This window comes from Phanerochaete carnosa (assembly GCF_000300595.1).
Source record: "Phanerochaete carnosa HHB-10118-sp unplaced genomic scaffold PHACAscaffold_11, whole genome shotgun sequence".
NCBI lineage: Eukaryota > Fungi > Basidiomycota > Agaricomycetes > Polyporales > Phanerochaetaceae > Phanerochaete > Phanerochaete carnosa.
This window is the reverse complement of record NW_006767638.1, coordinates 180,267-194,718: the sequence shown is the minus strand read 5'-3', so window position 1 is coordinate 194,718 and position 14,452 is coordinate 180,267. Positions and strand designations below refer to the sequence as shown.

The window sequence follows — 14,452 nt, the reverse complement described above, 5'->3', positions numbered from 1 at the left end:
TAAATAATCCTCTTCACGACTTCAAGCATTGTGTGTGTCTTCAATGGTGACTATAACATAGACTACAACAGACTTGATAGCTGTGCCAGAGAGTAAGCTTGTGACATCAGTGTTGCATCTCAGAAGATATGTAAGCACAGGTGAAAAGGTGTTAAGCATGGCCTTTCCTTTCTTCAAGTTCAGAGCTCCTGTCTCTGGATCTACTTGAGTTTCTAGCAGGATTGGACGAGGAAATCTGCTTTGACAAGTACCATACTTGTTGTTCTTACAGCCTTTGTTACAGGAGTACACATTGGTCAAGAAGAGCAGCTCTTTCACTGTCTTAGTGAACTGTTCCCACCATGACATGCTTGATTTACAGGCTGTACACAAGTGTTGGCGGTCATCACCACATGGAGAAGATTTTATGTCTAGTTTCTTAAGGGGTTAGAGAGTGCTTGATCTATATAAGCATGTGCATATGTAGAGTCAATCTACCTTGCTGTTCAACAGTTCCATAATATTTAGCTGTCTTGCCATACAATCCTGCATGCTTACTGTTATAACCAAGCGTGCTTACATGTTTGATGAAAGCTTCAGTCGTGACCTTGAAAAATCGAGCTCCAGCTACAGGATTATTTGCTACAAGCCTAGAGCGTTCATTCTCTGATAGCTTGGCGGGAAAGATTCTTTCATTAGTGTCTAGGTAGATGGCAATTGGATGCTTGATATCTGCAGGAGCGTATGTAATAAACCAACTTGGAGCACCGAGATATGATGTCAAAGACCAGATCTGGTTTCTCATGTGCTTGTGGCTTGTCCTAGATGCAGGCACATGTGCTCCTATGTAGTCTATATCATTAATAATCTTATAACACTCTTACTGTTCTGGTGTCAAGTCATCAGTCTTTACAAGGCCTTTCTCAAGCTTCTCAATCATTTCTGTAAGCACAGAGTCCTTGGTGTTGAGTAAGCGAGTAGAGATTTGGTCAAAGTTATCTTTGTTAGCCAGCAAATACTCTCCAGTAGTAGCCTTCTTAATCTGCTCATGATTAAATGTAATCAAGGAAAAGTATGGATCCATCTGGAATCTCTTATTATGGTACATAAGTAAGTGCTTCTTATGAAGCATTTCAGACACAGCTTGCTGACTTCTGTTATTGCCAAGGCCACCTAGACAATATGGAAAGAGCCAAGGGAACATCTGTGGATATAGTTGAGGATTATCATACAAGCTCTCTGGTTCTTTCTTATGAGCAATAGCCAATGCCTTTCCACCTTGCCTGAAGTGTTTCAAAGCCTTATCTCTCATAGTCTCACGCTCATCTCTGTTGAGCAAGTTAGTAGGCTGGTCAGTAGTCAAGGTATGGACAGTAAATGGGCAGTTTCCTTCACTGGTTCCATCCTCTTCCTCATTATCATTTACAGCCATGGATTCTGCATCTTTTGTAGCCTGTGCTTCATGGTAATCTACATTGACAGGTGGAACATCTTCTGGATATTCTGTCATACGGTCCTTAGAGATTTCGACATCCATATAGTCACAGTGATTAAGCTTGAGCTACTCCAATGCAGCTAACACATGGTCATGCCTGATTAAAAATGATGTACGCTTGTAATCCTCAGGTGTAGGCTTAGTTGGACCAATATACAAGAATGCCAATACATCATCAAGTTCCTCACACTTTGGTGGTAAGACTGAGAGGATTTTGGGCATAGGCACAGTATGGCATACAGCATTTGCTCGCATTTTATGCATTTTTGACTTGGATACTCTTACAACACAATAGTTTCTGATCACCTTGGCCATGAGCAGGTGCTCAGTCTATGATATACCTTGGAGCTGTAGTGGAACTTGACCGGTCCAAAGACCATTAGCTCAGGCTAAGTCAGGAATTCCTTGTTCTTGCAAGCTGTCATAACATTTTGAGCATATATGCTTACAGCTCTTATCAAGCACAGGACCAGATATATCCAGTGTTGGTTGCCTTGTGAAGTGTTTTTCACAACGAGTTATGTCAGGGACTTGTAAGCAGGATAGAAAGCTTTGGTCAATATCTTGAAGTAAAGTCAGCTCTTTGATTGACTTTAATGCACCACATACAACACATCCATATTCTTCAAGGTTTACAAAGGATGTTTGCTCACAGAAGCCATTGACAATGTCAGTAATCAGGCCATGTGTTGAAGGCTTTGGTGGAAACTGTAAAGTCTTATATCTGGTCTGGTTATATTCCTTCTTTTTAGCTTTGTAGTCTTCATTGTTTGCCTTCTGTTCATGATATTGTGTGAGATTCCTTTGTTGGATCTTACTGCAATGCTTTTGATAATATGCTTTTATTTTTCTGTGCACTTGACTTAGCGTCTTTAGTTGGCTCATATACAGTTATAAACTCTGGACATTGTGTGCATACATGCTGAGTTAGTTTAACTATGCTTGTTGCTCTTTCAACATGCATCTTGTTATGGATTGCACCATGTTTCTGACCAATTGTAAGCAGCATCTGATTTGTAGCCCTGTCACAAAACAAGATAAAGGAATAGCAGCTGTAGTAACAATAGAGAATATATTCCTATCTGAAGCTTGAATATAACCAGCAATGCAATAAGTCTTGCCTTGAACCACATTAGTTGTTGGATCAAATCTTAATAACTCCTCAGCTGTCCACTTCTGCTTAGACTGTACAGTATTTGGTCCTCCATCAGTCATAGGCTCAGGTATTTCACAGTCATCAGTTAATTTCTCTGATAAAGGCTGGCTAGATATGTTTGGACTGAAGTTGTAGAAGAAGTAAGTTGATAAGTATATAGCTACTTTAGCTATGTGACAAAGTCATGAGAATACCGCATGTGTTGATATAGCAGAGTATGAACCATGTGTACAGTGTTGGTGACTTGTCTGTTAGGCGTAGCATATATATACCACCATGGTCAAGTGTAGCATGAAGACATCTTCCAAAGATCAAGGTATAGGGCTTATTGTTTCATTTCTACAATTAGTCAAGTATAGTTTCACAAGTTTACTAGTTTTTAAACTGTCTGCTTGGTCAAACAGTGCAAGACTTATTGGGTTTATACCTGGTGCCTGCAATCAAGCCAGAATGTGGAGAGATGGCCTCTGTAGCCATGCCACAAGGTGGCTGGAAGCTTTGTTCACCCAGGCTCCACTCATATTGGACTGGGATGCTCTCGGGGTCTAGCCTGTCTGAGCATGGAGACAGGGCAGGGCTTTGGAAGATGGCCCCTGTGGCCGTGCCACAGAGTGGCTGGAGGCAGTTATATTCCAGGCTCCACTCAGTCTCAAATGGGAAGCTCTTGGGGTCTGGCCTGTCTGAGCATGAAGACAGGACAGGGCTTTTGGAGATGGCCCCTGTAACCATGCCACAGAGTGGCTGGAGGCATTTATTACCCAGGCTCCACTCAATCTCAACTGGGTTGCTCTGCTTGTTCAGTCTGTCTGAGCAAGACAGGGTAGAGCTTTTACAAATGGCGCCTCTAACCATTTCATTCCAGTCCAGTTCAGAGTTTGTATCAAAGGTTTGTAAGGTGATTTTGTTCAAGAAAGTATCAGTAAAAGCTACCAGAAGGTAGCAAGCAAAGTAAAAGATTAAGGGCAAGCCAAATCTCTATGAAGACTTGAAGAAGTTACACTTGTGAAGCATGTTGTAAGCAGAGATAGTGGTGGTTAAGGTGAAAGAAGTGTATGAGGTGTACTTACTCCTCCCTTCAGTTGGGTCTGAGGTGGCAAATTGCGCATTTTGAGAGAGCAGTTGTCTTATTGGGTAGAGGTTGGAGGTTCAATCCTGGCTGGGGGATCATTTTGATTTCAATGATTTTTGATTTTAAAGATCAAAATGAAGTGATATCATGGCAGATAGTATGACTATATATTTCTATAAGATATATCTGAGTGTTGTGAGATGGTAGAATGGAGTAGAACAGCCACTAAGTGTGGCAGCTTGAAGAATTAAACTTTATGCACAAGCTCATGACTATATGCTTAATTATGAGCTTATATGTCTGAATATTCACAATATGGTGGCCTAATACTTGCAAGGCATAGTAAAGGGGACTTCTGGAATATCTGTGTAAATTATGGACATATATTGATCTGTAGAGAGGAGTAAGAGCAATGAATGTATAGCACATTTTCAGTAATTCCAAATAACTTCCAGTAATTCTAAATATATTCACAGTGGTGCTGGCTAGTATGAACAATAGAAATATAAAATAGTAAACGATTGTAGTCAGTGTTAAGTTCACAATCCATTGTGCAACACTGTGCACTAAGCTTTAAAGCCAGTAGTCAGCACTTTATCACTGAACTATTATCTTGAACTATTTTCATACTAGGTACACAGTTAGTATGTATATAGCAGACCCTATGCTACATAGTATAGATGGACAGAAATATATGAAAAAGAGTAAAAGTGATGAAGAGGGCAGAACGTGCTGTAGCGCTTATTAGGCGCTTAATTTGGTCTTTTCTTGTACTTTATTCTTTTCAAATCATCTCTTTAAACAATTAATTTGGTATATCTTTTTATATATTCTGGACTCTCTTAACATGCTTTATCTGATTTTATAACAATCATCTAGATGTTGTGCTTTTTAAGAATGGTCTATCTGTGAAATTTGTTTAAGTCCCTGGCTCAAACACAAAACACAGTGCTGAAGAGTCAAAACAGGTTCCTCCTATATGTTCAAACAATTATTGTCATGTAGACCTATATAATAGATATGTAGAGGCCAAGTTTCATGTTAATAGCTCAAATATTGATAGCTATAGAGAGTTAGGCAGATTTTGGTCTGAAAGTGAACTAATTTCCAAAGTGCTACTTTTGAAAAAACATTTCTTCATTACATTCAGAAATCGTAATTAGAGTGTCTCTCTTTTCTAGTTATGTCAGGAACTTGTAAGCAGAATAGTAAGCTAGAATCAATGTTCTTAAGAGATAATAAGCTTTTAATACTTGTTAGAGCTCCACAGACTGCACAGCCATATTTTTCTAAATTTGCAAAAGAGGTTTCCTCACAGAAGCCATTAACTATTTTATGAACCAACTGGTCAGAGGATGGTAAAGGTGGAAAAAGTGATTGCTTATATTTAAGCTTATTATATTCTTTTTTTTTGGCCACAACATCACTGTTATTGCTTTTGACATTTTTCCATCTCGTTTTCTCTTTAAGATTAAGCTGGCTTTTATGCCTTTTGTGATACAATTGTACTCTTTCCACATTTGTCATTGGCATTTTATTAGGTTCAAAAACTGTGAGAAACTAAGGGCATTTTTTACATTCATACTCGTTTAATTTATGTGAAATGTATGCCAGATCTACACCTGTGCACTTGGTTATAACTCCATGCTTTTGTTCAATCATTAGCAACATGCTTCTAGCAGTGCGAGAGCAAAGTACTGAAAGTGGCACAGAAATAGCAGGTACAATTTTAAAGACATGTTTGTCCTCAGCATTAATATAGCCAGCAATGTGATATATTTTACTTATATCCACCGACAGATTAAAATCAAACTCAATTAATTCTTTTGCTGTCCACTTTTTTTTTGCCAAGTATACACCTCCATACATTTTATTTGCTTTATTGAGATTTTCTCTGTCAAGGCAGACCAGAGTTTTGCATTGAAATGTGCTTTCTATACAGAAGTATGTTGTAGAGTACAAAATAGTTTTTCTAATGTACACAATAAAGGTGTGCTTGTACATGATAGCTTGGAAGAACTTTGCTAGCAGAGTTTTTACTCTATCTCTAACATGGCAAATAGGAGTTACATAAAGGTTCCACCAGAATAGCTGATAAAATGCTGAAGTGCTAGAGATATAATTTTTGCTGAGTATCAGCATATCAAGTTTATCTGTCTGGTCAGATGGCTCATGTGGAATTAAACTGAGAGGTGCTAAAAAGCCCTTTGAAGCAATGCAGGCTGTAATACCAGTAGGCATCTGGAAGACTTCTGAGTATAAACACTGCTGAAATGTATTTAAGCTGCTTTTGGTATTATAACTGTCTGAGCATGGAGGCAGTGCAGAGCTTTTAAGAATGGTGTTTGCAGCCACACCACAGTGTGGCTGTAGAATTTTTCGATTTGTGCTCCATTCAATTTTAACTGGGTTGCTTTTGATAATATAACTGTCTGAGGAAAAAAATGGTATAGGGCTTTCAGGAATAGTGCCTGTGACTATATGATAGAATAGTCTAGATTCTGCCAGATGCATATAATGAGATGGGCAAGAAGAGCTATTTATGTTAGGGTGAGATGAAAGGGCTATGTGATATAAAATGTAAACTACACAAAAGGAGAGCAACAACAGAAATTGCATGGCTATAAGACTTTGGTAATAAACTGCAAGAGAAGGCTTGTTCTATGGAGGGAGAGGGAAAGCAGAGAGACAAAGTGGAGAGTACTTAGCAGGAGAGCTTTAATAGCTGCACTTTATTTATAACAGCTGGTAAAAATGTTAGAGGTACTGCACTTACGCTGCTCCTTTATTTACGATTTTTGAATGTAATGAAGAAATGTTTTGTCAGAAGTAGCATTTTGGAAATTAGTTTACTTTCAGACCAAAATCTGCCTAACTCTCTGTAGCTATCAATATTTTAGCTATTAACATGAAACTTAGCCTCTACATACCTATTATATAGGTCTACATGACAATAACTGTTTGAACATATAGGAACCTATTTTGGCTTTTCAGCACTGTGTTTTGTGTTTGAGCCAGGGACTTAGACAAATTTCACAGAACATTTCTTACACAAGATAATGACTATATAATCAATTATAAGCTTATACATCTGTAAATAGAGAATATTATCTTATAGTACTTTCAAGGTATAGTCAAGGATTCTTCTAGAGTAGTGAATATGTAGCACATTTGTAGCAATTCCCAATAAATACCTATTATTTATAATATATTTATGGCAGTATCTAGTAGTGGAAGCAATCAGTGTGTGAAATATTAAGCCATTTCAACAGCTTTTTGGTTTACAATTGATTGTGCAACACTGTGCACTGAGGTTTAAAGCCAGAAGCAAGCACTTTATTACTGAACCATAACTATAACCTATTATTATACTCAGCATACAGCTAATGTGTACATAGCAGATGTTATGCTACATAGTATAGATGGATAGAAATGTGTGAGAAGAGTAGAAGTGATGAAGAAGGCTGATTGTATTGTGGCGCTTATTGGGCGCTTAATCTGGCGTTTTCTCGCACTTTGTTCTCTTTGGTTCACCCCTTTAAACAATTAATTTGGCATATCTTTTTACATATTCTGGACCCTCTCAACAAGCAATATCTGATGGTATAAAGATCACCTAGATGTTGTGCCTTTTGAAAGTGGTCTATGTGTGAAATTTGTCTAAGTCTTGAGCTCAAGCACAAAACACAGTGCTAAAGAGCCGAAACTGATCCATATGTGATTAAACAAATTTTCACATGTAGATCTATGCTAGAGATACATATGACCTAAGTTTTAGGCCAATAGATTAAGTATAGCAAGCTGTAGAGTGAGGGGCAGATTTCTGCAAGGAAGTAAACTGACTCCCAAAGTGCTACTTCTAATAGAACATTTCTTCATTACATTCAGAAATTGTAACCAGATAAATGGGGCATTTTTCCTTGTTAGTTCAATAAGAGATTTGACAATATCAGAATAGTGGTCAATGAACTTTTGATTACAATTTCTGAATGTAATGATAAAGTTTAATCCTTCAAGCTACCACATTTAATGGCTGTTCTACTTCATTTTACTATCTCAGAGCACTCATAAATACATTATTCAAATATATAGTCATAATATCTGCCATGATATTACTTTATCTTAGCCTGCAAAATCAAAAATTATCGAAATAAAAAAGATCCCCCACCCAGGATTGAATCTTCAATTTCTATCCAATAAGGCAACTGCTCTCTGAAAATGCGCAATTTGCCATCTCAGACCCAACTGAGAAGGGTAAGTACACTTCATACACTTTTTTTACCTTAACCACTATCATCTCTGCTCACAACATGCTTCACAAATGTAACTTCTCCAAGTCTTCATGGAGATCTGGCTTGCCCCTGATCTTCTACCTTGCTTGCTACCTTTTAGTGGCTTCTACTGGCACTTTCGTAGACAAAATCATCTTAAAAACCTTTGACACAAACTTTGAGCTGAACTTCTGGAAAGAAATAGTTGAAGGCACATTTATAAAAGGCCTACCATGTCTTGCTCAGACAGACTGAACAAGCAGAGCAAACCAGTTGAGATTGAGTGGAGCTTGGATTATAAATGCCTCCAGCAACTTTGTGGCATGGTTACAGAGGCCATCTCCAAAAGCCATGTGCTGTTTTCTGGCTCAGACAGACTGGATCAAAAGAGCTTCCCAGTTGAGAATGAGTGGAGCCTGGAATATAACTATCTCTAGCCACTTTATAGCATGGCCACAGGGGCCATCTCTAAAAGCTCTGTTCTGTCTTCATGCTCAGACAGGTTAAAACAAAAGAGCATCCCAGTCTAATATAAGTGGAGTCTGGGTGAACAAAGCTTTCAACCACTTTGTGACATGACTTCAGAGGCCATCTCTCTAAATTCTGGCTTGATTGCAGGCACCAGGTATAAACCCAATAAGCCTTGCACTGTTTGACTAAGTGGACAGTTTAGAAACTAGTAGACTCGTGATACTGTATATAGCTTCAAGTTTCATATAAATGGTAAGCTATTATAATATCTGAGTTATTATTATTTATGTTACAGCATAAAAGAAATGAAGAAATTGTACCTGCCAAGCATATATGCTATGGCCCACATAACTCTAGTGACAAGTGCAATGGCACCTCTTTGTATTCCAGTTCAACTACAAGCTGCACTATTGTTCCAGAAGCCAACTTGTGCATCTGATGCACTCACCAGAAATATGCCCATGCATACAGCAAATGACAACGTAGACTTAATATTTCTACCTGATCAAGTATTTGCAACAACAACCATTCAGTCTCTGCATATTGCTGCAGATCTTTTTGCAGCGCAAAATAACACAATGCTAGAACCAACTTTCAAGGAATCACTCAAAGCTCATATGGTATGCTATATGAAAACAAATACCTATGCTACTATGGTCAAAGCATCTATTGGGCACAAATAATCAGAAATGAATGGCAAATAACTGATAGTCTTATGTACTTCAGACATAAGTGCTATGTACTAAGTGACCTCATACTACGAAGACACATTGTCAAAACATACTATGATTTTCCAGTCACAGAACATCCAGGACACTTTAAAACAGCTGAGTTAGTAGCATGCAATTTCTTCTAGCCAGGTTTATGATCTTTTGTCTCGTCTTTAGTACAAAAATGTGTGACATGCTAACAAATGAAGGTCAACATACATCCGACTAAGCTACCGCTACAATCTATTAGAGTGCAACATTGAGATCGTCCCTTCTCCTGTGTCACATGTGACTTCTGTCATAAATTTGCCCTATACAAGCGTCTATTATATTCTTAGCACTCATTATAGCACTAAATACAATCACGTGACTTATATGGTCACATGCATATTATGAGGCCCAGATCATCACATAGATATGATGGGATCAGTAGATAAGATAACTACAAGTTCAGAACTTGTTCTAGACCAGTCACATGTTATGACATCATAGATGATGTCATCTGGAAGAAAGCTAAGTCTAATGGAAATATTCCAATGATCATTATCTCTTGTATTACTAAACATAATGGTAGTGTATTAGTAATGAGTCACAAGTAGTCACATGGGCACTTAGTAATATAAGATATCATAGATCCTATGTAGTGTCAGGATCTTAGATTACTTGTATATAAGGAGTGTTGTTTGAGGCTTAAAGACCTCAAACTCAACAACTTCGTTGATTCTTTGCATTTGCAACTTGCTCTATTCTAACCTCTACTCTTCACTTCTACCCTTCAAAATCTTTCAGTAAGGTGAGTATAGCAGTTGTGATGGTTTGTTGAGTCTTTCTATTTGGTCGTAAAGTAATGCTTTATGTTTTTTTTCTTTGTACAGACAGGCCAGAATATCCGTCCATAGATGACCAGCTGTGTAGAAGTCTGTCCAGATATGAATAGATGGACGGAGGGTACTCTGCACCAGATCCTTTATGTTACTATCATTATAGATGGGAATCATAATCTCAACCCGCTCAGAGTGCCATGTACTCTGAGGTGCTAACAGCTGGCATATAGAAAGGACTTTGTTGGGCTGTAGACGTAAGCAGCAGTGTTGAAGCACTTTACGTATAGAAACACATGACTGAAGACGCGGGCTTAACACCTCCAAATGAATGTTGTTTACCTAGTACTTGTTTTTGGACATGTGGACAGAGAAAGTCACGTGGACACTTATCATGTTTGGACCAAAGGACCTTCTAAAGGAAGGTTTTCCCCTTTGCTCTACAGGTGGAACTGTAAAGAAAATCCATACTGCATACCTATGGCTACACCAGTGGTAGTGAGAAAAACTACTCTAATATCGATACAAAGAGTTTGGACTCATGTCCTCCTTTTATTACTTACTTAGCACTTACTTTGGAAGAAGTGCTAATCCTCTCACCTCTCAAAGGATGTTGTCATCTAATACGCAGTTCTGGTATGATACTTATGGCATCTTTCTGGAGAAACCCTCAGATTATATAGAATCCAAACAGTTACCTGTTAGGAGTTATCACCACTGAAGTCACACCAAAGTTTTTGCTAAACGCAAAGAAGAGGTGAGTTCTAATGCTGTTTCTAAAGAGAATAAGCAGAGGGCTGCCAAGGCATTGATTTTGACTAACTTGGATTTCTTCTATTAGAATGCCTAAGTACACCAGCAAGAACTTCATCGTCACAAAGAATGAGTTCTCAGGTGTTCCTCTTTTGGAACATATTCAACTTTTACCTGAAAACAAATATAAATTCAAAAACATCGGAAAACCTGCAAAAAGATATCAACTTTACACTAACAAGCCCATTGTCCACAAGCCGCTCGCACTCAAACGTTGCCTCGAGTTACTTGACGAGGCAAAGAAAGAAGCCCAATGATGTCAGCAAGCTGCTGACAATCTACTCAAATAATGATGCATGGAAGCCAAGAAAATTGGTATGTGTTGAGCTTATAATGACCTTGTACGCTCATGTCCAGACCTCTTTGCATTTGAGGGAGATAATTCTCTCTTATGGGCCAAAAAGAAATCAAAGAGACTTTAGTGAGCCTTAAAAAGCTCAAGTTCATGAAGAAGGGGATCCCTCACCATTGTGAGAAACTTCTCCCCTCTCTCATTGCCGTCAACAAGTAGTTCTTTGCCATGCACAATTATCTGATTGATGCCAAGAAACTGGCTAAGGCAGGAAAAGGGTCACTTGCTATTAAGCAAGTGCATGATTTACTGAAGCTCTTAGATGAGCTAAGCTACATCAAGGAGGTTGTCAAAGATAAAGAGCTCAACATCATCAAATGGGGCACTCGTGAGTGGAAGCAGATTAGCCAACTTTGCAGGCAGTTGAAAAAGGTATCCACAGAAGATACAGACTTTTATAACATTTGTAAAGCACTGTTGAACAGAAACTACACCATATCAGTGAGGTTTAAAGTGTACAGTAAAAAAGCAAATGAGTTCGTCTGATATAGTGGTGTATAAATAGTTTTCTTTTGTTTAAAATTATACAACAAATGTTCTTTGTGCATACAAAAACAATATCAAGAGATTTCTTCCGAGACTTTGACAATCTGGTATCTAATTAAAAAAATCAACCAGAAAAATGTCTCTCCACAACACTTTAACTTCAGTTGCCTCTTGCGCACCTTCTCTCACACTGTCCAGAGCTGCTCAAGTATCCAAAATGGATGTACCTCAGAGAGCTTACTGGATTCCGTTCTTACCAGCAGCAATGGTACCAAGAACTAATGCTAAATTCCAAAGAGCATTAGTTCAAAATGACGTCAACTTGGCCAACACATTGTTAGGCACAGGTGGCAGCTATAGAGATCTTCAAAATCTAGCTGATTATATGTTCACACAAGTTCAAAACACTATGCGCTCAATCTTAAACTTGGTAGTCCAATATATAAACTTCAAAGGAAGATATATAGACAACAACTTATCAAATATGCATAGAAACTTTTCTGATCTGCAAAATGAGAATGATATGGCCACAAAAATTCTCAGCAACATGAACACAGTTATGTGATTACATGACAGAATATAGACTTTCTTACATGCATTCAGATGTTGGAAAGACAGCTAAGAGATCTGCTGCAAACAACCAGAAACAAATTGAAAAGTATTAAAATGCCAGGACCACCACTATTCTAAGGAACAGAGAGTAAAATCACATTGAATCAGTGGTTGGATCAAATTGCACTGTACACAGCAGCCAATAGCATTGTTGTAGATCATCAAAGGATTTTAACAGCCTTAGCAAGAATTCAAACTCCAGCATTAGATTACTTGGCTGATTACTTTCAAATTATGCATGATGACAAACCATTAGACTTATGGGCCAACTTTTTCAAAAATATTTCAAATATTTACAAGCAGAAAAACTGTAGAACTGGGGCTAAAAATGAAATGGACGCAATGTGGAAGAATTCTACACTTATTAAGAATGACTTTCTGAAATATGCGGAACAATAGAAGACACTAGCTAGACTAGTATATTATCAAGATAGTCTGCACATTGAAAAGGTCAAAGTAATTCTTTCTAAAGAATTAGTGCAAGCTACTATCGAAAGATGTCTCAATAACAACTTGCCGACAACTTAGAATGAATATATCCAATACATGGCTGACATCTGGCATGCTTTACACCCAGACAAGGTCAAAGAGTCAGTGTTTGGAGGCAAGAAAACCTTGGATTCTAATGCAATGGAGGTGGACTCCACCGAACATGCAAATGTTATTTTCTGTATTGTATGTGATGCTACAGCTTCTCTATCCTATTATCATTCTTCTCTCCCATATCTCTATATCCTGGAATATCCTCATCCTTTTTGCTATTTTCCTTCGCTTTCTATCCACAGTAGACCACTACTTCATCTGCTCCAGTGTCAGACTTGGATGTGATTATATAAGTAGATATGCGCTTTGTGATGTGTCTTTATGTCTGTGGAGGCTTGTGTTTGGGCTTTCTTCAATTGCTCATCCACAACCTCCAGGTCAGTAGTTGTATCTTCACCTTAATAGACTTCAGTTGCTCATTCACAACCTCCAGTTGTGGTCTTCAGCACTCCTCTAGTTGAGTTTACCTCCCAGGTCAAATAGATTATGAGCCCCGCGCTCTAAACTGCACCATTTCATCTACATCCATGACTATTTTGCTTCCATCCACCTTTAAACATTGTTCCTCCTCCTTCAGTTGTATATCATTTGATTCTCCTCGCTCCTAGCTCTCTATTGAGCTATCACTCATCTTGTTTGCTTGCCATTTGCTTTCTCCTTCATTGACTTCACCTGGGCCACTCATCTCAGCCCATCTCTCTAAAACACCAAGCTGAAACACACATTCAAAACAATTGCCCACTCGCTCCCTTGCTCTTTTGTTGTGCTCCATGGTCTCGGAAGTTGTTTCTACTCCTCACTTTGACAAGCTCCACACTGAAAACTATCTCCAATGGCATGGCAATATCTTTGCAGTCCTCATGATGAAGGAATGGTTGCACCTTGTGCCAGGCAACAAGCTGCGCCCTGTTTCAGTTGTTTCTCAGGCTCCAACCAAGATGAAGCATCAGGCATTTGAGAAGTGGGACGATAAAGCACTCAGAGCTGCTGGTGAGCTCTACCTCTCGCTCTCAGATGACCAGAAGACGCTGTCATGCGCCATAACTATAAGTATAGGAAAACTAAAGAAATAAGCTAGGTATTCAAATAAAAAAAAGAGACTGCTAACTCAGAGCTGCAAAGTAAGCATAAACACTCAATCTTACTAAAAGTGAATCAATGACTAATAATATGACTCAGCTTCTTAGTAATCTAAAAACTATGCTTAGTAAAGGTCTATGCTCAACAGCTATAAATTACCAAAATATAGTAATACTCTAATAAACATTAGTAATAGCTTACCAATACATTAGTAAAACAGACAAAAAGCTGACTAATACAGATAAATGCTTATTGATAAAAGTAGAAGTAGCTTAGTAATTACAGTAGAATAGAAGAGCCAGTTTTGCTATTGGCTAAGGAACAACAGGCTGAAAGGTATAAATAAGAGAGGTTTTCTGAGAGCAGAGAAAGACACCACCAACCCACCAAGCACCACACACACTCTCAAGGATTTAGCTAGCAGCAAACCTGCAGTTAATCCCCTGAGCTCTTTAGCTCTCAGAGAATAGACTCCTTTCTTTAAAGCCTAAGAAATTCCTTAAAGCACAGTAGAGCCTCTGACTTTCAAATAACCTGAAGGGAAACACCCTTGGGTATAGTGCACAAGTTCACTATTTGACTAACCCTAGACTG

At 38.3% G+C, this 14,452-nt stretch overlaps 4 protein-coding genes across 4 annotated transcripts; 1 reads left to right on the top strand and 3 right to left on the bottom strand.

The window, feature by feature from the left end:
* Positions 1-21: 21 nt before the first annotated feature.
* PHACADRAFT_104436 (uncharacterized protein) lies at positions 22-369 on the bottom strand (the record flags this gene model as incomplete). The annotated part of the gene is made up of 1 exon (XM_007400617.1): positions 22-369. A coding segment is annotated over one exon (348 nt), but the record flags the coding sequence as incomplete, so codon positions are not given.
* Positions 370-481: 112 nt separating this feature from the next.
* PHACADRAFT_55120 (uncharacterized protein) lies at positions 482-856 on the bottom strand (the record flags this gene model as incomplete). Its single annotated transcript, XM_007400616.1, has 1 exon — positions 482-856. A coding segment is annotated over one exon (375 nt), but the record flags the coding sequence as incomplete, so codon positions are not given.
* Positions 857-922: 66 nt separating this feature from the next.
* Positions 923-1,297, bottom strand: PHACADRAFT_51980 (uncharacterized protein; the record flags this gene model as incomplete). The annotated part of the gene is made up of 1 exon (XM_007400615.1): positions 923-1,297. A coding segment is annotated over one exon (375 nt), but the record flags the coding sequence as incomplete, so codon positions are not given.
* Positions 1,298-13,548: 12,251 nt separating this feature from the next.
* PHACADRAFT_200348 (uncharacterized protein) lies at positions 13,549-13,851 on the top strand (the record flags this gene model as incomplete). Its single annotated transcript, XM_007400614.1, has 1 exon — positions 13,549-13,851. The coding sequence occupies one exon, from the start codon at positions 13,549-13,551 to the stop codon at positions 13,849-13,851; it is 303 nt and encodes a 100-aa protein (XP_007400676.1).
* Between the last annotated feature and the right edge of the window lie 601 nt (positions 13,852-14,452).